We start from the raw sequence: 27,338 nt of genomic DNA, 5'->3' as shown, positions 1-27,338 counted from the left end.
TCTGGGGTTTCGTAGTCAAAGACCACAGAGACCCTGAAGAGACACGAGCCCACTTGAGCACGTGGCTCTGGCAGGCCTTGCCCTTCTCTGCCATTCCCTCTGCCTTGCTAAAAACCATTAGGTTACATTCCTAAAGCTAGCCACCAAGATCGATTCCCTTATTTGGCCACTTCTTCCTGCTGAGGTTGACTACCAAGGTCCAGGTATCAAAGTATGGAAGTCCAGCAATCAAAAGGCCCCTTTGGTTTACCTAAAGAACATGGCCAATTAAAATTAAACACCTCATTGTAACACAGGGTTTCCCATTTTGCCTTTATAAACGCCATTTGTTCATGTCCCATATCTGTCCCCTCTATCCAGAGGCGGTCAGTCCTTGCTCCTCTCTGGGACAAACACCCCTGCCTGTTTACCCCTGGTTTCCTTCCCCTTCTCCTTGTCCTCTCTTTCCTGTCTTTGTCTCTTATTCTCTGCTGTTTGTCCCTCTGTGAGAATCTTTGCGAGAACTTGGTCTTGGGGTCCTGAGCCAATATGGATCCTTCCAGAACCCATACCACAGAAAGGTCACATGTGACTTCTGAGTTGCTGCACCTTGCTCACACTGCATCTTTTCCTTCCTCACCCCTACTCTCTGGCCCTGTGGCTTTTGGGGAGCAGCTCTGGCTAGCCTGTGGCTTCCGCTCTTAAAGAAAAACTACCGAATGTAACCTGCCCTAGATGCCAGCCACCTAGTGGCTGCTCCTTGGCCCAAGAATGGATTCGGCTAAATACTGATAAGTAAAGAAAACACCAAAAAAGGTTTTCATTTTGGATACATGGAGTGATTGTGTAGGTCAATGTAGCTCAAAAATCCCCTGGACAGATGAACCTTTAAAACACTGTATGATTTGTGTATGGGTGTTTTGCCTGCCCGTGGGTCTGCCTGAACACCACTTTTATGCCCGGCGCCCACAGAGGCTGTGAGATCCTCTGAACTGAGTTATAGGCCGTTGGGAGTTCAAGGCTGTGCTGCTGTCTGGAAAAGCAACCAGTGCTCTTACCCACCAAACCGTCTCTCCAGCCTCTCAGCTTAACCAAAGGGACCAAAGGGATTTTTGTGATGTAATGACAGGTAGCTCTTAGAAAGCCATGCCTAGCACGAAAAAGACGAAGCTTTTTCTTTATTCAGTGGGCCCAGCAGGGGCAAGCACCTACTAGAACTCCTAGGGATACATAATAAAACCAATGGAAAGTAAACAGAAAACAAATTAGTTATGCAGCTATGTGTTATATGTTTTTGTTTTCATTCTTCTTCACGTGTGTGCTTGAATATGAGATCAGCCGGAGAGGAAGCCCCAGCCCCTGAGATGAGTGTGACCTCTGGCAGGTGGCCAAGCTTCCTTCTGGGCGGTAGAAGAGGCGGGAACCAGCGCAGCAGGGGAGGAGAGGGCGAATGAGGGCCACGGCGACCTGTGGCAGCTCCCTCAGAGGTGGCAGTGCCTGGAGATGGATTCTAGGGACTGTGAAGCAGCCTCGGAGCCCGGGCCCCCGGCCTGTGCCTGCGTGGCCTCCTGGTGGGATATGGTCGTGAGGAACCTGAGGTGAGTGTGTTTGGTCCCTCAGTCACCTCCATAGTCCCGCTGTGCCAGGCAAGGGTAAGGCAGTTGCTGCGTTGGTCCATCATTCTCTGCTGTCTAAAGAGCTCTGAATTTTAGGGCTGGAGTTTGGAGCGGGGTGAGGGTGGGGGGCTGAGGATGCTGGGAGCGGGACAGGGACAGGGACAGTGATTTCCTGGCTTCTACATCCTCGCTTACTCCGCAGTTCTGGGAGATAGCTTTCTTCCAGTCTTCAAATCCTACCCAGGCCAGCGAGGCAGGCAGGTTTAACTTTTTAGAAATGTATAAGGGTTTTGGAAACGAGACTCCAAAAAAGCTGAGTTTTCTTACCTGCTCAATTTACAACTCTACCGGATGGATTTAAATATTACTAATAATAGAGACAGCCACAGCCTACAATGTGCTGTAATATGGGGTGGACTCTTTTAAGGTCAAGGGTCTGTGTAGGTGGAGAAAGATCAGGTAATGATAAATACCTGGTTCCTCGGGTGCGAGTTCCCGGGAGTGATGAAATCACCCTGTCTCCAGTCGGAGTTCAGACTGGCTGAACTTCTGGGTGCACTGCAATCACTTTGTCTGCGATTACCTGTGTAAACCCTTAACAACCTTAGTGTCTGAAAAAGTCTGTTTATCATGGTGTTTGGTTTGTTTGCTTTTAAACATTCTGGCTCCCATGAGTCTGGACAATCTTCTCCATCACTTGTTAGATCTGTACCACATTGCTAATCTTGTTTGCATGGGAGCCTAGTGCTGGGTTTGAGACAGTGGCCCCAGGAGGTGTGTGTATCTCTTTTGTTTTGTTGAGGGGGGGGGGGAGGTATTGTTAGTTTTGTTACATTTCTTCTTCGGTTTTTGTTTTGTTTTGTTTTGTTTTTTAGTTTTTTGAGACAGGGTTTCTCTGTGTAGCCCTAGATGCCTTGCTCTGTAGACCAGGCTGGCCTCGAACTCACAGAGATCTGCCTAAGTCTACTTCCCAAGTGCTGGGATTGAAGGCGTGAGGCACCACTGCCAGACCCTACATTTCTTCTTTCTGTTCCATTTTAGCTTGTGCTGGTTATAAACTACTCTAGGATCACAGACAGGCACAGGAGACCTCACTTGGGAGTGCCTTAGGCACGATGACCAACAGGGATCGTTTGCTCTTGTGTCATTGTGATAAAACATTGTGACCAAAAGCAACCTGGGGAGGCAAAGGCTTATTTTTGTCTTGGGCTTATACTCCATCATGAAGAGAAGTTAGAGCAGGAACTCAAGGCGGGAACCTGGAGGCAGGAAGTGAAACAGAGGCCACAGTGGAACACTACTTACTGCCTTGTTCATCCTGCTTTTTTTTTTTTTTTTTGGAGACAGGGTTTCTCTGTAGCTTTGGAGCCTGTCCTGGAACTAGCTCTTGTAGACCAGGCTGGTCTCGAACTCACAGAGATCCACCCGCCTCTGCCTCCCGAGTGCTGGGATTAAAGGCGTGTGCCACCCCTGCCCCAATAGTTCATCCTACTTTTTAATATCACCCAGAGCCACAGGCACAAGGATGGCATGCTCCCAGTGGTCTGGACCTTGCCACATCAATCGTTAACCAAGAAAATGTCCCACATCCTTGTTTACAGGCAAGCTAATGGAGGTGCTTTAACTTAGACTCCTCTTTCTAGATAACTCTAGTGTCAAGTTGACAAAAATCTGATCCAGACCCGTTCCCTGCTAGTGTGTTTATTTTAAAAGTTCATCAGATACAGTAACTATTTAAAGTGGATGGGACCATGAGAATAGATCTTCACTTGCAAGTAGTACAAGATAGGAAAATGGAAACTATTCTCAGGACAGGAGCCAGGAGGAAGAAGCCTAAAGGCTGTTTTCCTCTTTGACCACTGCCCTAAGTCATCACCTTTCTGTTCTAGATGGTTCACAGAGGGCTCCTAGGAGGGGCTTGAAGATCTTACTAAATCTTCCCTCATTACTGGTCACCTCATGTCTCACGTGCTAGCAGACTAGGACTTGTACCCACGGGAGTAAATGAAACAGGCAAAATTCCTGGACTTGCCGAGCTCCTAGCGACTCATTTTTCAATTGCAGTTAAAAACATAAAGGATGAAGCCCTCATGTACCCATGCCTCCCCTCATGTCCCCACTGCCCCCCTCATGTCTCCACTGTCAATCTTCACCGTGTGGACCAGCAGATACGGAGTGGACTTGGACCTGTGGTAGACAGAGAGGGATGCCGAAGAAGCTGCGTTATGCTATGTATGCTATGTTTGTATGTTATGCAAATCCTCAGGACCTGGCACATAGGGAAGCATCAGAAAGCAACCGAGGGTCAGTTTGAGGCTCTGCTCATGAGTGAGAAGGACAGAAAGAAAAATCCACAGAGGGAAGGGCCGGGTAGAGAGGCTCTGTCACCACAAAACACGTGCAAAGAGAGTAAGATGGAATCCGGTCAGGAGGGCGTAGCCTGAGATGCCTTGATGAGCACAGGTTGACTGTGTCAGTCGGCAATGGAATGGAGGTACAGCAATCTGGCTGAATGTTGTCTGATCTGGGCACCCCGAAGCTGGCTTATGGACACCTCTGGGCAGGAAGGACTCGCTCTACGTAAGCTCTGAGTCCTGCAGGTTTTCACCAGGAACCCTCCTGGCATGGTCCTTGGGTCCCTAGGAGGCACCCTGTGGTTGCAGCTGCCTCTGATCAAGAGGCGGTGAAAGAACACCCCAGTTCCCAGGTGGCCGTTTGATGTAGCCAGCCTGTAGCCAGGACTGGCCAGGAACTGCCTCCCCTGCTCAAATCAGGTCTGTTAGCCGCTGGTGACTTTTGATCCTCCGCTGATCTAGGGCAAGCCAAATTGACAGCCCCCTCATTAAAAGAAACGCCTTTGCATTATTGATGCCGGGGGATCAGGTCATTCTCTTCTCTCCCTGCAATGGCTCTCACGGAAGTGCCTGGAGCTATTTGAGAAAAAGGTCCCATATAAATTATTCCTTTAAAAAATAGAAAGAAACACATTTCTTTTCAATGCTTCGGCTCCCCAAGCAGACAGACCTTCAAAAGGTAACTTAGCAGGAGACTACCCTGCCTACCTTCAAAAGATGACTTGTGGGGAGCCTGGAAGGCAAGGGGTGTGTGGGTTGGAGAAGGGTGTTCAGGAATGCAGAGACAGATAGCAGGAGGGCACACTGGAAGGAAGCCTACCCTCACAGACTCCTGCTCTGTCTGCCCAGCTGCCTTGATCTGTGGCTCAAAGCAGAATCTCCAGGTTGTGACTTTCATCTCTAAAACCAGAACAAGGCCCTGCCCTTCCTGCAGCCTCCGTGGTGGCTGCTCTAGAGTGTTATGAAACAGTCCTATCCGTGTCCTTCTTGCTGGTTCTGTGGGCGGGCAGTCGCCCATGTGTGATATATTTGCAGAGCTGTCCGTGACTTGGAGGCCTGCATAGTTTTTCTGCTGCTGGCAGATCTGTCCCAAATCCGTGATCCATCATTTCTCTTCAAGCCTCTTCTGGGTACAGATAGACACTTTGGTGTTTACGTCATCAACACTTGAAGGATAACTGCTCCTGTCAATACAGGGACAGAAAGGGGGACAGAAATAAGGAGGAAGGGGCTCTGAGACAGGGTGAGGGGGCAGAGCGGGAAAGGGAGCACGAAATACCATTCCCCAGGAGCAGAGTTTTGGTGGAGGTTAGCACTGATCCTGGGGTTCTCTTTGTGGGGTCCTCTTTGTCTGCATGGGGAGCATGTAGAACTCAGCATGTCTGTAACAGCTTATTAGAGATTATGGCAAATTTCTGGGATCAGGCAGACTCGGTTCATTCATTGGAAGGAGCCTTGACTTTAGACACTCCTCGTCTGCAAAGCAAGGTGACGGCAGTTACTACCTGATTCCCTCTGGTCTAGCAGACGAGGTCAAAGTGGCCTTCTAAGGACGTCACATTGAACAATCAGTGGTAACCATAGTTACCATAGGGAAAAGGATTTGCACAATGGATGGTGGGGATGTAAGTAGGAAGCAGGAGATGTCGGCTCAGCTCTCAAAAGCAGGACACGATTTTGAACTTCATGAAAAATGTGACTCAAGACAGGTGGCCTTCGTGGGCATCGTCGTTGGGCTGTCATGGCACTTAGCTTCAGGGCTGTGTGTTGAAGAGCACAGTAAAAGAAAGACGTAAGGGCCCAAGGGCCACTCGTGGTGCACATGACACACGAACAAAACAAACAGACACATAAAATAATAATAAATGCCAAAAAGAATACAAACACAAAAGAAGGAAGATGCGTGTGATCCAACGTCACCCTGCCCTAGCTTCAGCCCTGTTGGAGTGCCTTGGTGTCCTTTTCTGTCCCTGGTACTCACAGGTCCTTCTCCTCTCAAAGTGGGGTCTTCTCTACTTTGCTTTCGGAGATGCAGCCAGAAGAGCGTGGTTCTAGCGGCTGCTCACTCAGAGCTAGCGGGGCTCTGAGCAGGGCCACGACTAAGCTGCCTACAGCTGTTAATGCTCCACTTTGGGGTGCTGTCCAGGCTTCCTATGGGCTGCTCACCCAGAAGTGTGGTCCTAGGCTGCCCTCCTGCTCCAGCCACGCTCGGCTTCTGCAGGGACTGGCAGGGGCTCTGATGGCCTTCCTTACCTGGCTGCCCAACAACGCCCCTTTACATAGTTACAAGCAGCTGCATGAAGGATTTTGTTGATATGCCAGGATTAGACGCTGGAATTTGGTTTGAAGCTTTTTTTTAATATTTATTTTTATTTTATGTGCATTAATGTTTTGCTTGCACGTTTGTATGTATGTCTGGGTGAGGGTATCAAATCCTGGAGATTACAGACAGTTGTTAGCTGTTTGGGGGTGCTGGAAATTGAACCTGGGTCCTCTGAAAGAGCAGCCAATGCTCTTAACTGCTGAGCCATCTCTCCAGCCCCTGGATTTGAATCTTAAAAGGAAAACAAATCAAGACAAAGCTGGGGCTGATCTTGAAAACTTTATCCCTCCATATTTTGCAGACTTTTCCCACGCGCCTGCTCAGCACTCGTGAGACAAATAGCTGCTGGGTACCGAAGTTTCAGGAGCAAATCTTTCAAGGAACGTTTTTTTCCTCCTCTCATGAACATGTTGATTTATTTCAATTTTTGTAAGTATGCTCTGCCCATGAAAATTCCTAAATAAATTTTCCCAAATGAAGAACTCACTGCTCTAAAAATCATGACACGAGAAAAAATCACTTGCTACAAAATCCTGACTAGACTCACGTGGTTGGAAACCTATTATATTGATGGTTAGCACAAATTCAGCCATTCTGCTAGTAAGATGTGTGTATGTTCATAGGTCTTTGTATATGTCTGTGTGTATGTTTGCGTGTGTGTCTCTGTGTATGCATGTGTGTGCCTGAATGTTTGTATGTGTATGTATGTGTATATACACATATGCGTGTATGAGTGTGTGTATATGTATATGTGTATATGAGAGTATGTGTGTATGCATGTCTGTATATGCATGTGAGCATTTGTACATGTGTCTGTGTGTTTGTGTGCATATGTGTGTATATGTCTCTGTATGTTTGTGTGTATGGGTTCATGTGTGTCTGAATGTATGTGCATGTGTGTACGTGCACATATGAGTGTATAAATGTGTATATATGTATGTACATGCACATATGTCGTGTGTCTGTGTGTGTGTATGTGAGCATTTGTGTGTGTGTGTGTGTTGACATTGGGTGCTCCCAGATCAGTAGCTTACCCCGGGAATCCCCTGCTTTTCCTCCCTGTTTGCTGAGATTTCAGGCAGGCTGCCATGTCTGCCTAGCTTTTGTGGCAAGCAAACATGTTATCTATTGACCCATCACTTCGGCCTTCTAATCCTTCTTCTTATTTGAGCAATTATAGAAGAGGAGAGAGAGAGAGAGAGAGAGAGAGAGAGAGAGAGAGAGAGAGAGAGAGAGAGAGAGAGAGAGATTGACCCCCCACTGAAGCCCTCGCTCTGTGTCTTTCACTGTGTTGTGGTCAGTACTAGCGATATTTTGCCTTACAGCTGAAGATAATGGTATTCCTTGTGAGTTTATTTTTGCCTGATTCTACTTACCTTTTTAGAGAAATGTTTTTTCTGCTTTTAGCTCCAGAAAGGGTGAGGATCCTGCTTAGCCCGCAGCTTAGAACTGATTAGCTTACAGAAACAAAGCTTCTTTGAAAACTGACGGTCAGACATGAAGCCATATGCTGAGGATTGGTCTATGATTTCTGCTTTGCAGATAAAACCCCCCTTGTGGATTTAAAGAGACCTGAGTCAAAGATTGCTCACACAGTGAACTTCTACCTCAGGCCTGAGCCTGGGGTGCTGCTCGGCGTCTGGTGAGTGAGCTGACTGACGCCTTCCTAACTCTGGTTCTTGTGCGTGTATGGCCGGTAAATGTGTCATCCTGTGAGCCGTCTGAGATGTCCCCGATCTTATCACCTGCAGCAACTGTGGAAAGAAGAGACGAGAGGGAGGGAGATGAGACAGACAGAGAGATAGCGACACAGACACACGTGGGGGGGGGGGGGAGACACGCTGGGAGAGTGTAGAGGAAGCAGGGCTCTGCTGCCCCTGTGCCGGACCTGGCAGGCTGTGGAATCTTCTAGAAGCATTCCGCACACCTTTCCTTTTATTGTGACAACCCCCCTGCTCCATTTTACTTACAGAATGTTTGTTTCAGAGTCTGAAGTCAGTCCCACCCACTTCTGCCTTACTCTACTTACCTTGCCAGCATCCCTCTGCTGCAGACACACTCGCTCCCCGACAAAAGTCACAACCAGGACTCGCTCTGCTCTCTCTTTTTGCCCAACTCTCCATGCCCCACCCCACCCTCGCTCATATTTGGGTCTCACTTTGGTCACGTTCAGGAACCCTTCCTTTCCCCCATTCTTCATCTTCCTCTTTAGGGAAATGCGCTTCTGGCTGTCTGTGTTCCATACCTAGGGCAGCTCTTTCCAGTGTCATCGAGTAACACGATTCCTTACTCACTTTTGCTTCCTAATAAGACAACAGCTCCCAGGGTGGACAGCCTCTGCTGGTGGGTTCATCCATAGACTAGCTCTAGCACACAGAAAAAAATTCAATCAAGGTTAAAGGAGGTCCTGTTATTTCTGTTGTGCTAATCTTGGGAATCTTCTCTTTGAGTCTACTGCTTGCTCTTGGCTGCCATCACCAATGCTCTGTGAGTCTTAAGTTCCAACAGGAGGATGTTCTAGAATGGTGCCTATAAATTTCTCCTTATCCTCAAGGACAGTCTAGCTAATAGTTTGATTGACCACATGGGCCTGGTGAGGCAGCTATGTTCATGAGCAGCTTACACGAAAGAACGGCACCAGTGTTTCCGGAGACCCTACGGAGGACAGGCTTCTGTTCCTTGGTGATTGACAGGACTGAAAATTCACCGCCTCCTGGCCAGTTCTGCATGTCCCTGTGAGATGGTACAAGGCAGCTTTTCAGGGTTCTCTTGTTAGCCGAACAAGATAGAAGATCTTGAAGATGGGTGTTTATGGTCTCCAGGCCACCTGGTTTCATAGTTAGGCTGCATGACTCCCCTTGAGTAGTGAGAAGAAACCTGCGTGTATAATCTAGGAAGGCTGCAGAGGTGTGTTACAGGCTTACCTTAAAAGCACCTGCCTTGGGCTGGCGAGATGGCTCAGTGGTTAAGAGCATTGCCTGCTCTTCCAAAGGTCCTGGGTTCAATTCCCAGCAACCACATGGTGGCTCACAGCCATCTGTAATGAGATCCGGTGCCCTCTTCTGGCCTGCAGGCTTAATAAATAAATAAATATTTAAAAAAAAAAAAAAAAAAAAAAAAAAAAGCACCTGCCTTGTGCTCTGAAGTAACCATCACTTAATGGTAGGTAGAGTGCTGTCCCAGTTTGCTTTCTGTTGTGGTAAACACCATGACCCAAATCAACTTACTGGGGAAAGGGTTTATGTCCTCTTACAAGGTACAGTTCATGATTGAGGGGTGAGGGAAGGAACCCTAGGTAGGAACCTGGAGGTGGGAATTGAAGCAGAAGCCATGGAAGATGGCTGCTTACTGACTTGCTCCTGGACTTACATTAAGCCAACTTCTTCCCTCCCTCCCTTCTTTTCTTCCTTCCTTCTCTCATACATTACACCCCAACTGCAGTTTCCCTTTCTCCACTCTTCCAAGCACCTGACCCCTCACCTGGGTCCACTGTTTGCCTTCAGAAAGAGAGCAGGTCTTCCAGGGACATCAACTGAACACAGCATGACCAGTTACAACTAGACACAGCCCTAATATCAAGGCTGAATGAGGCAACCTAGTAGGAGGACAAGGGCGCCAAGAGCTGGCAAGAGTCAGAGACACCCCCTCCCACTGCTGGGAGTCCCACAAGAACACCAAGCTAAACAATCATAACATATATGCCTAGCTCAGATCCATACACGGTCTGTGATTGCTGCTTCTGTCTTTGTGAGCCCCTGTGAGCCCTGCTTATACACAGTTGACTGTGTAGGCCATGTTATCACGGTGTCCTTGACCCCTCTTGCTCCTATAAATCCCCTCCCCTGGGTCACCTAGTATTTGACTGTGGGTCTCTGCATTTGTTCCCATCAGTTCCCAGATGGTGCCCCAATTTTAGTAATCATTTCATTGAATTTATTTTCCCCAGTCGTGTTCTATCCTGGGTCTTTGGGCTGTTCAGCCTCTGGTTCTTGGCCATCCAGGCAGTGTCTGGTGTTGGTTCCCTCTCATGGTGTGAGCCTCAGGTTGGACCAGTCACTGGTTGGCCACTCCCACAAGTTCTGTGCCACCATTACCCCAGCATGTCTTGCAGGCAGGACAGATTGTAGGTCAAAGGTTTTGTTGTCGAGTTTGTGTCCCAGTCCCAGTGCCAGAAGCAGAAGCCTTTCCTGGTTATAGAAGGTGACCAGTTGAGGTTCCGTGTCCCCCTTACTATGAGTCCTCGCCAAGGTCACTCATACATCATAGATTGCAGGGCATTTCCACTGTACTAGATTTCCACATCATTAGCCATCTTTCTTATTGGGGCCTTCCCTCATGAACTCGCAATTAAGGAAACACCCCACAGACACGCCCACTGGCCAATCATGGAAGCTATTCCTTAGCTGAGGTTCACTCTTCCTAGGTGTGTCAAGTTAACAACCAAGATTAGCCATCACCTCACCCACATGATGTTGCTGAACATCTTTAATTGTTATTTTAAAGTCCCCACATGTTCATATGCTGAAATCTGAGCATCCAAACTTAAGCAGCTGTTGAAATGTATAAGTGTCTTAATGATACATTGGTTACTGAGAGAGAAAAGAATAAAAGTTTAAGTTCAAATTCTAGGTAAATGTCAATTATCTTTTACTTGTTTCAACTTGTTTTTATTTTGTTGTTATTTCATAGCTTGCACCTAAGAACTGCAATCCTGAAAACTTCTTACTAGAAACAAAGATTGCAGGAATTAAAGCAGTAACCAGTGGCACGCCCTGCGTGGGGCAGAGCCATAGCAATAACAATTTTCTCAGACATTTTGTGCTCTTGGATTTTATTATTAGCTTATGCATGTGTTACTCAGTTTTTAAAAACTGTTGTTTGGAGATAGAAGTTGATATATAATCTCTGGCGTAAGGGCCTGGAAAGGAAGTGAGTTTCTGCCTTTGCAGTTTTGTAAAACCTCTGCTTGCTCTTCAGGCACACGGTCCCCAGCTGCCGGGGAGCAGAGGCCAAGGGCAAGTGTCGCTGCTGGTACGAAGCGGCCCTTCATGATGGGAACCCGATTATCGTTTATCTTCATGGCAGTGCACAACACAGGTCAGCACCTCTGCTTGGAGCAGCTATCTGTCTATGTCTGTCTATCTATCTATCTATCTATCTATCTATCTATCTATCTATCTATCTATCATCTATCTATCTATCTATCTATCTATCTGTCATCTATCTATCTATCTATCTATCATCTATCTATCTATCTATCTATCTATCTATCATCTAACTATCTATCTATGTATCTGTTATCTATGTATCTGTCATCTGTCTATCATCTATCTATCTATCTATCTATCTATCTATCTATCTATCTATCTATCATCTATCTATCATCTATCTATCTATCTATCTATCTATCATCTATCTATCTATCTATCTATCTATCTATCTATCTATCTATCATCTATCTATCTGTCATCTATCTATCTATCTATCTATCTATCTATCTATCTATCTATCATCTAACTATCTATCTATGTATCTGTTATCTATGTATCTGTCATCTGTCTATCATCTATCTATCTATCTACCTTCATCATCATTATTATCTATCTACCAATAATCTATCTATATCTTTCTGTATGTATATCTATCTGTCTGTCTGCCTGTCTGTCCGTCTATCCATCTATCTTTGAGCATGGGAGACTGAAGACAGTTTTCAAGCATAGACATGCCTTCACTTATTTCTATTCCTTCTCTTAAATTTGAAGGTGTTCTGGCAATGTCTACATGTAGAGTGATGTGGGTCTGTTTTCAAAAGGGAGGGAATGAAAATTCTTCCAAAATGTCCATATTGACTTCAATGAAGCCACTCGTTCTTTACTTCTCAAGATTATCCAAGATGACAGATTGAATCCAAATAGAATCAGCTGTTTTTAAACCAAGAAAGGACTAGAGCTAGCAGCCTGGAGGAAGGGGGTCGATGTGTGTGTCCGACAGGAAGAGCTGACCATAGAAGACAGAACCACAGCCTTGCACAAAGGCCACTGGGAATATCTGCCCAGCCGCTCTCCCCTCGGTCTCAGACTGGTTGCTTCAAATCCTAGGAGCTAGGAATAATTGTTTCCAAAGGGCTTCATGCAATCCTCTTCATTTGGCATGTAAAATTTCCCCCTGCATTTCTTTGAATATGTGCATAGCTTTCTATGAGACACGTATTCCCATTGTAACACTTGCTAGTTCCAAATGGCCTCCAAAATACACCATGGATTGACAAACCCGTGGACGACTGGAAAAGGTTTAGGCATGCATTAGGGGGCAAACAAAGAGCAATTTCCACATTGGTGGTCTCTTCCAGAAAATGATAGAGGGGGGTCCTTTATTTAGCATTAATTCCCTTTATGTGAAGTCTGATGTCTGAGAGAAGTCGCCTGGAACTCTGACCACAGAAACTGGGGACTCTGACAGACTCCACTCTGACATATTCATGCCTCAGCCCAGTCTCTGTGGTCCCTGTCTGGCCTTGCCACAAAGCTGGCCTCCCAGAAGCCTGTTGTCCTTTGATGTGTGCTGTCAAAGCCTTCCCTGGCCCACATGATTATCAGCTAGGGACTGCAGGACTGCTGGGGGGGAGGGGACAGAGGATGGGGAGAGGGAGAACGGGGTGGGGGGGTGGAGGACGGGGAAGGGGGGTTGCAGGGGACGGGACAGTGTATTGCAAACCTACCTTCTCCTTCATGTCTGGTGGGGGATGGGGAGCAGGACACACACACTTCAAACAAGTGACAGTCTCAGGAACCTGCCCGCTGGCTAGCTCGCCTGTGTCTCTTTGTCATTTTCTGTCAGTTGATGGCTTTCTAAATTCTTGCCTGCTCTTAGGAGCTTTCTTGCTCTGTCCGTTTTTGAGTTGCATTCCCTAAGACTTTATTTTTTGTTGTAGGGAGGTGTGGCGGGCCATTTCCCGCTGCCCGGCTAGTTTAGCCCCCCTGAAATAACCACACAGAAATTGTATTAATTAAATCACTGCCTGGCCATTAGCTCTAGCCTATTATTGGCTAACTCTCTCATTTTTTTTTTAAACTCTCACATCCTGATTCAAGTAAGTTTCACTGAACAACAGAGTGGCGGCCCAACGTGGTCTACTCCACGTAAAACCTAAGAGGGCTTAAAAAAACCTGAAAAGTAGGTCTTGTTGAACATTGTTCTGATTTATGAAGTTGGACAGTATTATAGGAGGTTTATTTAAAGGCTCAGTACACCATACTGCCATGTCTGTGACTGGGTGTGAACCTGGAATTGTCCTCAGTTGACCCAGATCCGTGGGCCACGCCCTCCTCAGCCTCTACCCTGCAGTCTCAGCTCACAGTCAGCAGTACTGAGCCCACAGTACTCAGTACTGAGCCCACAGTACTCAGTACTGAGCCCCATTCCTCAAACAGGAAGCCACAGGAGATCTTGTCAGTGCAACCAGAATTATTTGTAGTTCAGGTTCCAGAGCTATGGGGACTTAGAACTTTTGGGCCCATCCCCAAAGTCATATTTAAAATTTGAAGTGTGAGCCTACTTTTGTTTCTAGGAAATGGGTTTATAGCCTTAACTTCCATTGCTCGTTAACACTGAACAACTTTGACTCTAAGGCTAATGTTTTTTGAGGGATTTTTTTGCCTTTTGACTAATTTTTTGCTTTCTTTTGTTGATGTGAGTGTGGATGCTGTCATTTTGGGGGTGTTCTGTATTTGTGAAGGCAAATCTTTCTCCTTCATTTCTTCTTGAGCTTTGTGGAAAAGTTAGTGGGGTTCAGACATCTTGTAATTGAGCTCAGGAGACCCAATCTCCCTTCGCCCCCCAATTCTGAAGCCAACTCTTTAGGACCTTTCCTTCAGCTGACAGAGAATGCCTGGAGGTGAGCCCTGCTGCCCAGAAGTGGGTTATCAGTACGTCACCCAGCGTTTGTGCTGGGTCCTGGAGAGCCCAGTGCAGCCAAGGAAGGTAGGGGTGGGGGCAGGGGCTTTTGATCATCGGTCCTGATACAGGCAAGCTGGCCTAGCCACTAAGAAATATCTCTTTGCTGGGTGGTTGTGGCATTTGCCTTTGATCCTAGCACTCCGGAGGCAGAGGCAGGCAGATCTCTGAGTTCAAGGCTAGCATAGTCTACAGAGTGAGTTTCAGGACAGCCAGGGCTATACAGAGAAACCCTGTCTCGGAAAAACCGAGAGAGAGAGAGAGAGAGAGAGAGAGAGAGAGAGAGAGAGAGAGAGAGAGAGAGAGAGAGAGAGCAGTGTTAGATAGACCAGGCAAGGTGATACACACCTTTAATTCCAGGACTTGGGAGGCTGAGGCAGACAGATCTCTGTGAGCTTGAGACCAACCAGGGCTCCACAGTGAAACCCTGCCTCAAACAACAATAACAACAGAATAGGAGGGAAATTGTGCGTAGGATGAGATAACGCCTGAGATGATTTGTATTGAACTTGTCACGGTCGTTCCTAATTCTTGTGCTTTCTCCCCTCTGCATCTCCTCCACAGGGCAGCTCCTCACAGGATTAAGCTAGCAAAGGTATGTCTGAGCGGCCACGGAGCACCAGCGCTCTAAGACCCTTTCAGTTCTGTCAGGGTTGCAGTCTGGAGTTCTCCTGGAGGGTCTCAGTGTGATGGTCTCCTGAGAGATCCGTCCCCTCATGAATGGACCTTGGCGGGGATGGGAGTATGTGTGTGTATAGACATGGGAATAACATCGAGTGTGTGTGCGTGTGTGTGTGTGTGTGTGTGTGTGTGTGTGTAAACACATGGGGACACCTCTGAATGTGTGTATGGGTATGTAAACATGGGACTAACACTGAGAGTGTATGTGTGTGTGTAAACATGGGAATAACACAGACAGTGTGTGTGTATGTGTAAACACATGGGGACACTTCTGAATGTGTGTATGTGCATGTGTGTAAACATGGGAATAACACTGGGAGTGTGTGTGTGTGTAAACATGGGAACACCGAGCGTGTGTATATGCGTGTATGTAATCGTGGGACTAACCCTGGGAGAGTGTGTGTATAAATACATGAGAATAACTCTGTGTGTGTGTGAAAAAAATGGGAACAACTCTGGAAGTGTGTGTGTCGGGGTATCACTCTGGGCCCCAAAACCTTTCATGATTTTGATCTTATTTCTACAAATTTCTTCACCTGTCTGGACAGGTGATATCCTTAAAACAAAAGATCTTCATTATTAAATTATTCCTTCCCATCATTTCTCCCCCTCCTCCTTGTTCTTCCTCTCCCTTAATCCTGTTACATTTGTGCTCATTCCCCGCTGGCCTTTCTCTCTCTTTCATACAAAACCTTTGACACTATGGTTGTACCTATATATAAATTGATGTTGCACATTTTCACACTCTTATAAACATTTTCATTTTCTTGTTTTTCTTTATCTTTTTGGAGACAGGGCCTCACTATATAACCCTGGCTGGCCTGAAATTTTCAATATAGACCAGGCTGGCATTGGACAGAACTCTGCTTACCTCTCTTTGCCTCCCAGATGCTGGGATTAGACATGCGCCACACACTCGGCTCTAGTTTTCATGTTTTTACATAGGGGTCACAATTACCAGTTTACTGCCTTTTCCCAGTTTATTCCTAAGTAGCTGCTAACAAGCCCACTGATGTTATAAAGTTTCACCCCCCGCCCCTTGAATTTACTTAAATAGTACAGCAGCAGAGAACTTCAGGGAGCGATTTTGTTTTCTGTGGCTTGTTTATTTTCCTAGGAGTAAATATTGGGGTGTAAGATGTGTTACTGCCATCCTTACTCAGTGTGGGGTGCTACAGACCACTCACACATATTCCTACTCCACTCCCTGGTGCCCACTTGCTGGGTGTTCATTAATTTTTTTGGAGGTAACATAGCCTGCCCCAAACTAAAAGTTCCAGTTCGTTTCTTACTTGTAGTTCAATCTGAATGTTGAAGATCCCCGATGAGGTTTAGCCACACACATCTGTCACAGTAGCCACAGTTACAGATGCAGACGTCCAGGCCACACACATCTGTCACAGTAGCCACAGTTACAGATGCAGACATCCAGGCCACACACATCTGTCACAGTAGCCACAGTTACAGATGCAGACGTCCAGGCCACACACATCTGTCACAGTAGCCACAGTTACAGATGCAGACGTCCAGGCCACACACATCTGTCACAGTAGCCACAGTTACAGATGCAGACGTCCAGGCCACACACATCTGTCACAGTAGCCACAGTTACAGATGCAGACGTCCAGGCCACACACATCTGTCACAGTAGCCACAGTATACAGATGCAGACGTCCAGGCCACACACATCTGTCACAGTAGCCACAGTTACAGATGCAGACGTCCAGGCCACACACATCTGTCACAGTAGCCACAGTTACAGATGCAGACGTCCAGGCCACACACATCTGTCACAGTAGCCACAGTTACAGATGCAGACGTCCAGGCCACACACATCTGTCACAGTAGCCACAGTTACAGATGCAGACGTCCAGGCCACACACATCTGTCACAGTAGCCACAGTTACAGATGCAGACATCCAGGCCACACACATCTGTCACAGTAGCCACAGTTACAGATGCAGACGTCCAGGCCACACACATCTGTCACAGTAGCCACAGTTACAGATGCAGACGTCCAGGCCACACACATCTGTCACAGTAGCCACAGTATACAGGTACAGACAGGTCCAGGCAGGCTTGCGCTGGAATCTTGACTCCGTCCATAAGTAGCTGGAAGACTTACATAATTAGAGACCATGATTCTTTAGTTTCTTTATCTACAAAATACATCTTTAAGAGTTTCTCTTCTTTGTCTATCGTATTTCAGTTTGTTTAAAATTAAATTTTCCGAAAAACCAAAAAAAAAGAATAAAATTAAATTTTCATATTCTTTTTTTTTTTGCCTACTTGGGGTTGGGCAATGATTTCATACAGTTAAGGGGTGATCTTTTTATTTTTTAGTTGAAAATATAGCTTTTATTTGACCATATTCAAGGTAAACACCTCCCCATTATGAGAATGCCTCTCCCCACAACTCTATAGTATTTTATACTCAGATAAAATTCGTTCATTCTTTCAGAGTGTGTGTGTGGTCTCAGGGATCAAGCCCAGGGCCTTGAGCATGCAAGGTGTGAATTCGACCTTGGAGCCACACCTCTAGCTCTAGAGAATGCTTAACTGAGACTGTGATGTGGAAACAGGCACTTTGGTACACTCTCCCTGCAATCCTCCAGCAACCCTGAAGAATATTTTCATATTTGAATGTTTAACAAGCACGCTAAGGTTTGATGGAGGAAGGTCATTGGTAATAAACAAACTGCCTTGGCCCATTTTGATAGGCCATCCCTTAAGTGGGTGGAGTAGGCAGAACAGAATGCTGGGAGGAAGAGGAAGTGAGCTCAGAGGCCATGCTCCCCTCTCCAGGGCAGACGCCATGAAGCAAGCTGCCAGGTCAGACATGCGGAATCTTTCCCGTTAAGACTGATGCTACACAGATTATCAGAGATGGGTTGATCAGGATATGAGAATTAGCCTGTAAGGGCTAGAGTTAATGGGCCAGGCAGTGTTTAAAAGAATACAGTTCCTGTGTAATTATTTTGGGTATAAAGCCAGCCGTGCGGGCGGCTGGGCGCCAGGAACATAGCCCGCAGCTCCAATTACAACAAAGGTTGTATATCTGCTCGTGGCAGAGCCAGGGTGTGAGCCCCGCTGCTTTCCGTTTTCCCCATAGGCTCTGATGTTATTAGTTTTTACTCTTTACTCTTTTGGGGGCCCACCACCCAGCTCCCAAATAAATTGCATAGAGTCTTATTGTTTCTTATGATGCCCAGTCTTAGCTTGGCTTGTTTCTAGCCAGTTTTTCTTAAATTCTTCCATCAACCTTTTGCTCCTGGGCTTTTACCTTTCTATTTCTGTATATCTTAATTTCCTACTCTGTGACTGCTGTGTTGTTGGGTGGCTGGCCCTTTGATTCCTCCTCTCCTCCTCCTCCCTTCTTTCTCTCTTTTCTCTATTCTCTCTGCTTGTCGGCCCCACAATTTTTCTTTCTCCTGCCTTGTTATTGGCCACTGAGCTCTCTGCTAGACCATCAGGTGTTTTAGGCAGGCAAAGTAGCACAGCTTCACAGAGTGAAACCAATGCAACATAAAAGAATGCAACACATCTTTGCATCTTTGCACAAATATCCCACAGCATAAAAGAATGTAACACATCGTCAAATAAGGTTCCACAACATTCTCACCTTTGGATTTAGAAAATACAGAATCTTTGTGATTCTGGGACTCAAACCAAGCACCTTGAACACACTATGCAGGTGCCTTACCAGTGAGTGGCATCCCAGCCCTTCAGAATCCCATTATAATGTAGGGACATAGATGTACTGTGAAGGAGATTGTTCTGTTGGGGCCGTCTAACTGCTTGAGATGATAACAGCCCCTTTGGCATGCAGGTGCTGAGTGACGGAGGCTTTCATGTCTTGTCTGTGGACTACAGAGGTATGTGTTGAGAACAGTGTGCAAAGATGTGACAGGGACAGAAGGATTTGGTGACTCCTCGGTTCGGAGGGCGTGATGCTGTGTTCGCCTCTTCTCGCTGCCAGGCTTCGGGGATTCTACGGGGACACCCACTGAGGAGGGGCTAACCACAGACGCCATTTGTGTCTACGAATGGGCCAAGGCGAGAAGTGGTAGGACCCCTGTGTGCCTGTGGGGCCACTCTCTGGGTACAGGGTAAGTGGGAGCCCAAGCGTTGTCCTCTGGTGGGTCCTTGTGTCTTCAAAGGCACAGCAAACAGGGAAGGGAAGCCGAACTGGAATACCTCGGTTCCGTAGTCTCTCTCCCTCCAGAAATGCTAAGAGAGCTTCCCTGACAAGCTGCCTGCTTTCAAGGCATGGCAAGTCCCTTAAACTCCTTAGATAATCAAGAAGCCAACAGCTATTCTGGAATAATCCATGGCAGCATTAAAAAGAAAGACCCTTAAATCAGGATCTATGACACCCTTTGAAATTCTGTGCAAAATTATGTGTCGGTCTGGATTTTCGAGGCCGAGAGCCCAGAGCTTTTCATCAATTGCTGGTTCTGGGTTGTTGAGGCTGCAGTGTCCACTGGACGGCCGTGTTTCCCACACACACTGCCCATGTCCACTGGACGGCCGTGTTTCACACGCACACTGCCTGTGTCTAGTGGGCTGCCGTGTTTCACGCGCACGCTGTCCATGTCCACTCGACTGCCGTGTTTCACACGCACACTGCCTGTGTCTAGTGGACGGCCGTGTTTCACACGCACACTGCCTGTGTCTAGTGGGCTGCTGTGTTTCACACGCACACTGCCTGTGTCGAGTGGGCTGCCGTGTTTCACGCGCACACTGCCTGTGTCTAGTGGGCTGCCGTGTTTCACGCGCACACTGCCTGTGTCTAGTGGGCTGCCGTGTTTCACGCGCACACTGCCTGTGTCGAGTGGGCTGCCGTGTTTCACGCGCACACTGCCTGTGTCTAGTGGGCTGCCGTGTTTCACGCGCACACTGCCTGTGTCTAGTGGGCTGCCGTGTTTCACGCGCACACTGCCTGTGTCTAGTGGGCTGCCGTGTTTCACGCACAAACTGTCCGTGTCCACTGAACGGCCGTGTTTCACACGCATGCTGCCGTTGTCCACTCGACTGCCTTGTTTCTCATGCACACCGTTACTATTTTACAGAGTTGCAACAAATGCGGCCAGAGCATTAGAGGCGAAAGGTAATGTAAAATTCTTAAATGGCAGATTTTGGGCTTGAGGTAGAAAAATATAAAGTCAGGAGGTTCTGTGAAATTTGTGTACATACTGACCACAGACCCGAAGAGTCCCCTAATTTTGAAGGATTTTTTTAGCAGTGTAACTGCTGCTTTCCTGGGCTGTGAAATGAAGAATAAACACTAAGAAAAAAGTTACAATTACTTGACTGGGCACGGCAGCACACACACCCATAATCCCAATGCTCAGGGGCTTGAGGCAGGAAGACTCTGAGCTTGAAGGGAGCAGGTCTCAGTCTCAAAGAGTCCTCCTCCATATATTATGTTATTTTAATCATAGATATAAAAATAATATACTCTGAGGATAACAATAGCCACACTGCCCTCTGCAGCCTGTTTTCCATAATATTCGTATTAGTGTTGTTTAAGAGACCTGAGTGTGGTGTGTAGCAGATTTTGAGAATGTAGCTTACTTGCTTTCTAACTGATTTTATGAATTTAGGCTCTCTTTAAATAGATATGAGTAAAGTACGCATGTTTGCATGTACATACTCACTCGTGAACATGCGCACATGCACACACACACATTCTCAATCCCTACCCCAAGACTGTCCCCCAGCTGTGGTGTGGGCTTCAAGAGCTAGCATATGAAAAAACTTCACAAATGGTTTGAATGTAGGCAGTTTATGTCTAGGGCCCCGAGGACCCCTTAGGGAACGTGGTATCTTGGTGGGTGAAGAGGAGAGCTAGGCATTTGTCTTCACTTGTTTTCATTTTCTAGGGTGCCCAGTTGATGCCATCGTCCTAGAAGCTCCGTTTACCAACATGTGGGTGGCGAGTATCAACTACCCTCTGCTGAAGGTGAGTCTCCTGCTCCTCTTACCCCGTGCCAATGCGTAGGCTGTTCCCATACCCAGGTGTTTATAAATGTGGCTCGTTGTTTAAAGGAGTTTTGTATGTTCAGAGTTGTTCTAGTCTTGGTCCATTTACTACTGAAGGCACAAGGGCTCCTTCTCACAGAGGAGCAGTTAAATAAAAGATTCCTCCCCCCAAATTAACTATATATATATATAATTATATATATATAAAATTATTTTAGTGCATGCATTACTGAAGTTAGCATACATTAAAACTGATTAGAAATAGATTGCTTTTAAATTGAAAATAAAATTTTATACATTGATTTCAGCTCTATGAATACCAACCGTATCTCTTACATTATTTTATCATAAGGAAGTAACTAGAGAAAATACTTTTTACAGAGTACACCAGATATGGACAGTCTTCTCAAGAGAGTAAAGCATAAAGATGAGTTTTAAAAATCTGTTGTTCTGCCGGGCGGTGGTGGCGCACGCCTTTAATCCCAGCACTTGGAAGGCAGAGGCTGGCGGATCTCTGTGAGTTTGAGGCCAGCCTGGTCTAGAAGAGCTAGTTCCAGGGCAGGAACTAAAAGCTATGGAGAAACCCTGTCTCAAAAATACAAAAAAAAAAAAAAATCTGTCGTTCTGCTGTGAACCTTATCCTAGCATTATTATGATTTATTATCTTTTATGAGCTAGGGTTCATTTTATAGCTCAGGCTGTACTTGAACTCACACTAAGTAGCACAGGCTAGCTAGCTTTCGACCAATGACAGTCCTCTTGTCTCAAGCTTCCAGATTTCTGGAATTACTTCATGACACTGGTAATCACATCTGACCCAATATCCTAATTTTTTTTTTTTTTTGAGACAGGGTTTCTCTGTAGCTTTTTGAAGCATGTTCTGGAACTAGTTCTTTTAGACTAGGCTGGCCTCGAACTCACAGAGATCCACTGAGTGCTGGGATTAAAGGCGTGTGCCACTACCTCCCTGCCCAATACCCTAATTTCACATGCTTTTCCGGTCCTAATTTTCAATTGTTTATGGTCTCGTGCCCATGATGAAGGTTAGCAAATGAGGGACTAACAGGGGAGTTTGAGGAAAGGAAAAGGTTTCAGAGGAGATACAGGCACAAATGTTAAATTATTTGACACTCTAAGGCATCATAGGGACATTTTAATCTGTTTATTTCTGAAATGTTTTGTACCATAAGCCATCACAGAATTTCCTGAAGTTTGCTCCAGTGTTTTCAGGGCAGCCACATCTCTGTATTTCTTTGTAATGATGCTACCTATGATGTGTCTCTAGGAGTGTGCTTTTGTTTGAGCTCCTTTATATATAAACTTAATTTCATAGGTTACATCCTACTTCCTTTTCTCCCCTAACAACATACTTATGAGATTTTATTCTGGTCATTTCCATTGCTATATGGTATTCAGTTATAATGCGCAAACTGCTATTTATAGGTCCATCATGTTACCTATAGGCATTTACCCGCGTATCTCCCCCAACTGTGTAAGCATCATGAGTGTATCACAGGTTAGTCCTTGTGTTGGTCTAACACTCTAGTTTTGATTTGCATTTCTCTGCTGAGTAATGAGATTCGGCATTGGTACATGTTCACTGGCCGTCTGGATATACCATCTCTTATGAACTTCTTCATGTCTTCCTTCCATTTTTGAATTGAGCTTTATCTTACTTGTGGAAGCTCTTCATAGCTGCTAGCATGAGTCGTTAGGAAATTGTATTGCAGGTAGATTACAGTATTTTGCTGGGCATTTTTTTTTCTCCCATGAAGAAATCTTCCTAAACTTAATGTGGAACAATTCACCAATGTGTTTTGAAGTAAATGCTTTTGTGTTTTGTAGAAGAAAATTCTGCTTGCCCAAGTTTATGCAGACATTTTCCTATGCCCTTTTCTAGAAATCACTTAAGGTACACCCGGGGATATCTGCATAAAAAGAGCCATTCCACCTTCAGGAAAGATTTATTACATCTATTATACACCAGGTAGTCATCTAGATTTTGAGGGTAACAGCAGGAAAGAGAAATGTCTGTGCATCCCACCCTCACCAATGTAGAACTTATATCCTTGCAGGAGAAGCAGAAAACCAGTCCCAATAAGAGAATTCTGACTAGGGGTGACTTGGGGTGATGCTGTGTCGTAGGGAATGGTGAAGGCAAGACTTTGTAGCTGGCGACGAAAAACCTCTATAGAAAGTGTCCTGAAAACATACATACAAGTAACATTACACAGACTGAAAGATTATATTTAGGAATATATATATAATTTATATATTTAGCATTATATACACATATATACATATATGTATGTAATACATACATATATACATGTGTACGTACATACATATGGTACATGCATGAAATAACAAATAGTTAAAAAAAAGAGGCCATGACTTTGAAGGAGGGGTGGGTTTATAGCAAGATTTGGAGGGAAGAAAGGGAAAGGAGACATTTAAATAAGCTATAATCTCAAAAAATGTGAAAGGAAAGAGTCACCTTAGCTCAGATCCATTGAGACAAAAATCTAGAAGTCTGTGGCTGAGAGAAAAGCAAAAGGAAGGATGTTCTGATGGAGTTTATAATATTCTAGCAGCAGAAGGCAGCCAAGTCAGACTTAGGGGTTTAGCGACAATCGGTTAGGATCAGAGGCCGCTACCGGACTCTACAGGGCCTCGAAGGCCAAGGTGGCATGCCCTTTGGCTTAATCCTAGCATCCGTGGAGGGTCTGATTTACAGGGGGTGGGGTGGAAGTGGAGCTGAACAGGCGCAGGAAGGTGGGAGGAGGGTGCTGTGTCTGTGCAGGACTTTTTGTCCTCTGCTCCACGTTTTCAGTTAGAACATTCTAGCTAGGGCTTATGAGCCAGTTATGTGATGACATGATCACAGTATTGATAGGCAGACTCAGCTCCTACTCTGCTTACCACAGATTGCGTGTGCAGAATGCCAGTTGGCGTATTTGGGGTCCTGTGGCCACTGTCAAAATCTGAAATGTTTTTCTAAAGCATCACAGTAACAAATCACTTTCACCATTTAGAGTGTTCGAATCCTCTCAAACCAATTACCTGCATATCAAACACCCTCACCAGAACTGGTCTAACCTGAATGCCGCTTCCTAAACAAACTAGTTAGTTAAGTCTGCTTGCGTTAGAAGCACATTTTAGATTTTGCATATTACCGCTATTTTGTGAGCAGAGGAATAAGAGCTTGACTGTCACGTGTATTTGAAACAAAGTAATATAGGAGGAAATTACGACCAAATATTAACAGTGATTATCTTTGATGACTGACATATGGCTTGTTTCTCTGCTCATTTCCGCTTCCCCCCTCCAAATTCTTCCATTCCAGGAAACACTTTTGAAGATCCAAACTAGCTTTTTAAAGTTTAGTGTGGCCAAAGAGTGGCTACTCTGTTACTCTTTAGGGCTCAGAATGAGAGGATGTAACAAGTTGTGTGCCTGCTTGAGAAAGTTGTTCCCAGACCTTGCAACCATCCTAGACAGCTGTCGGACAAGCTTTAACGCCTTTGGTTCTTCTTTTTTAAAAATAGATTTGCCAGAAGCTACCGAGATGTTTAAGCACTCTTATGGATGCCTTTAAAGAGGACAAGATCGTCTTCCCTAACGATGAAAAGTAAGCCAACTAAGATACTTGCTCTCACTCGAGTAACCACCATGGCGGACTAGATGAGAACTCAGGTGTTGGCTTTTCTTCTCTCTGGATTTTATGCCAGTTCTAGGACGTGGGTGCTAGATCTGGAGCAGGGTTGCTACACATTTTAGGGTCTGCTGTTCACCCCTGTCCGTGTCAATGCTTTCTCCAGTCCAGTATTTTCTCTGACATCGTAAAGATGTATCTTTATGAGCCCTGTGAACGGCTGCTAGGGCCAAGCCTATCAGTCTATGGTGGGGGGGGGGGTGTCCCTGGCTGCATAAGGAGTCCCTGACTCTATGGGGTATGTCTGACTATAAGGGAGTCTCTGACTGTATGGGTGATCCCTGAGTGCATGGGACGGGGGAACATCCCTGACGGTATGAGGGATTCCTGAGTATATGGGGGAATCCCTGACTATATGGGGGAATCCCTAACTGTATGGGGAAATCCTGGCTGCATAAGGAGTCCCTGACTCTATGGGGTATGTCTGACTATAAGGGAGTCTCTGACTGTATGGGTGATTCCTGAGTGCATGGGGGGGGGCATCCCTGACTGTATGAGGGATTCCTGAGTGTATGGGGGAATCCCTGACTATATGGGGGAATCCCTAACTGTATGGGAAAATCCTGGCTGTATAGGGGGTCCCTGACTATATGGGGGACCCCCGGCTGTATAGGGAGTCTCTGACTGCATGGGGGATCCCCAACTTCACGGGGGTCCCTGACTGCTAGCTCTTATTCCCCATGTATCCCAAACCTAGGTAAAACCAGCCAGTAGACCCAGCAATAGATATCATGATTAGAAATAATTTAAGAATGCTTCCAAATAGGCAGCTGTTAGTACACCCTTGTTCCTATTTCGGCACACGAGGAAAGCTAGCATTCTGAGCAGTAACCTCTAGTGATACATTTGGACAGATACAGAAGCATCTTGAGCAAGCCCCGAGAGGGGAAGTCTTTCTGCACGCCTGAGACATTTGTATTGCCACACTGGGCGGCCCAGGTGGTAAGGGACCAACATCCACACCCTACTTTTACGGGGAGGAATAATTAATTGATACAAGAAGGTCCCAGGTTCTGTGGCAGATTTTGTTATTTTTGAGTTATCTTGTTTTGTAGACTTTAAAAAAAATTGATTTCAGTCTTATGTGTGGGTACTTTGTGCACCATGCATGTACAACACCCAAGGAGGCCAGAAGAGGACGCCAGGCCCCCTGGGACTGGAGTTACAGTTGTGAGCTGTTACAGGCGTCAGCTGGAAGAAGCCAGTGCTCTTATCCACGGGGCTACCTCCCTGTCTTGTAGACTTTTAATTAAAATACTCCAGGCACTACACAATGAAGTATAATAAAGAAAAAGATAAGGTCTACTAATGCCATGCAAATCCATTATTTCAATGTGTATTTTCTTCTGTATTATTAAAGTCCACATAGAAGTGAATTAATTATTAATTCAGTTCAATAGTGTGAACAAATCAAACAGAGGGAAACATGGCTGGGGATAAAGCAGTTACCAGGTGAAGTTCTGCACACACAATGCTGTGACTCGTTGGAAGGAAGATTTTATTTCTTGTGCTTTGGGCGAACGTCACACATGACTAACATGGTAACTTAAAGGCTCGGGTTGAATGCTTAAACTGGGTGCTCTTCTCCCATCTGCTCCCAGTGTGAAGTTCCTGTCCTCCCCGCTTCTCATCTTGCATGGAGAAGACGACAGGACAGTGCCTCTGGAGTACGGAAAGCAGGTAACGCGAGAGTTCCGCCAGTTCTCCATCTGGCTGGCCTTCGATCAGAGGTTCAAGGTCTCTGACATTATAGGGGATGCTCTGCACTCCCAGAGTCCTGCTCCCCGATCTATAGTGTCAGTGCCCTTGGCTGCTTAGTCTGGAGGAGTTCTGGGGTAGGGGTAGACTTCTGTGGCTGAGTGGGACACTGTGTTACCTCTAACAAACTGTGCTGGAGTGGGACCTTTGGGCCTTTGCAGTAAGGTGTGAGAGGAAGAATGGGCTCATCAGTATTTTCTCTTAGTCATGGGCATTCTGGTGCTCAGTTATAGAAACAGTCAGTGGAGGACCTCGGGGGGCCCCTAGGGTCTGACTTGATGAGAGACTCCCCAAGTTCCTTTCCCTTTTGGGAAGTCAGACTTGGAGATTTGTGGCTGGGTCTCACTGCCTTTGACTAGACCTGTGTCTGGGTATCACCGCCTTTGACTAGATGGGCGGCTGGGTATCACCACCTTTGACTCCGTCCTTGCTTCTCTCTCAGCTCTATGAAATTGCACACAGTGCCTACAGGAACAAAGAGAGGGTCAAAATGGTGGTCTTCCCTCCAGGCTTCCATCACAACCTTCTTTGTAAGAGCCCCTTGCTACTGAGAAGTGTGAGGTGAGAGCCACTCTTGCTAACTGTGATTTAATTAGCTGTGCCGCAATGACAGCTGGGCAGGGCTGAGTTATTCATTCCAAATGTGAGCTGACCTAAGCCCTCTTTCTGCAGAGACTTCCTGAGCCAGCAGTGGGCATGAGGGCCTAGAAGAGCGGGAATCTCCAGAGAAGCTGTGGTACAAACGTCACCTGAGCTGTGGTTTCTTTATGCAAAACTGCTCTGGGCTACTGGGATGAGCTGAAGTCCTTGGTGCTTCCACAGGACACCTGCCGTTTAAATAAAGAAAGCTGCATGGAATGTTCTTTAGTTCGTGCATCGTCGTCTGACTTTAGAATCAGCCAAATCCTCAACGTGGAGAATCAGAATTTAATACGCTCTGATCTCATCTATAAATGTCTACTTTGGGGAATCTA

The 27,338-nt window shown here is 46.1% G+C and overlaps 1 protein-coding gene across 1 annotated transcript; it reads left to right on the top strand.

Moving 5' to 3' along the window:
• Nucleotides 1-1,451: 1,451 nt before the first annotated feature.
• Abhd12b (abhydrolase domain containing 12B) lies at nt 1,452-27,226 on the top strand. The gene is made up of 13 exons (XM_075947750.1): nt 1,452-1,577; nt 6,574-6,701; nt 7,815-7,914; nt 11,250-11,369; nt 14,790-14,820; nt 18,736-18,781; nt 18,886-19,015; nt 19,979-20,016; nt 20,792-20,871; nt 24,440-24,522; nt 26,208-26,286; nt 26,807-26,925; nt 27,037-27,226. The coding sequence occupies exons 1-13, from the start codon at nt 1,483-1,485 to the stop codon at nt 27,062-27,064; spliced, it is 1,077 nt and encodes a 358-aa protein (XP_075803865.1). The 5' UTR covers nt 1,452-1,482; the 3' UTR covers nt 27,065-27,226.
• Nucleotides 27,227-27,338: the final 112 nt, after the last annotated feature.

The sequence above is a fragment of the Microtus pennsylvanicus genome, chromosome 14 (assembly GCF_037038515.1).
Source record: "Microtus pennsylvanicus isolate mMicPen1 chromosome 14, mMicPen1.hap1, whole genome shotgun sequence".
Taxonomy (NCBI): domain Eukaryota; kingdom Metazoa; phylum Chordata; class Mammalia; order Rodentia; family Cricetidae; genus Microtus; species Microtus pennsylvanicus.
Note: the sequence above shows the minus strand (reverse complement) of the source record. Positions and strands in the feature narration are given on the sequence as shown.

Excerpts from the sequence above, each read along its gene's own strand:
- Abhd12b (XM_075947750.1), top strand. The coding sequence starts at position 1,483 with ATGGATTCTAGGGACTGTGAAGCAGCCTCGGAGCCCGGGCCCCCGGCC. Across the intron at positions 1,578-6,573 it reads ATGGTCGTGAGGAACCTGAG|ACTTTTCCCACGCGCCTGCT; the intron begins GTGAGTGTGTTT and ends CATATTTTGCAG. Across the intron at positions 11,370-14,789 it reads CATGGCAGTGCACAACACAG|GGCAGCTCCTCACAGGATTA; the intron begins GTCAGCACCTCT and ends TCTCCTCCACAG.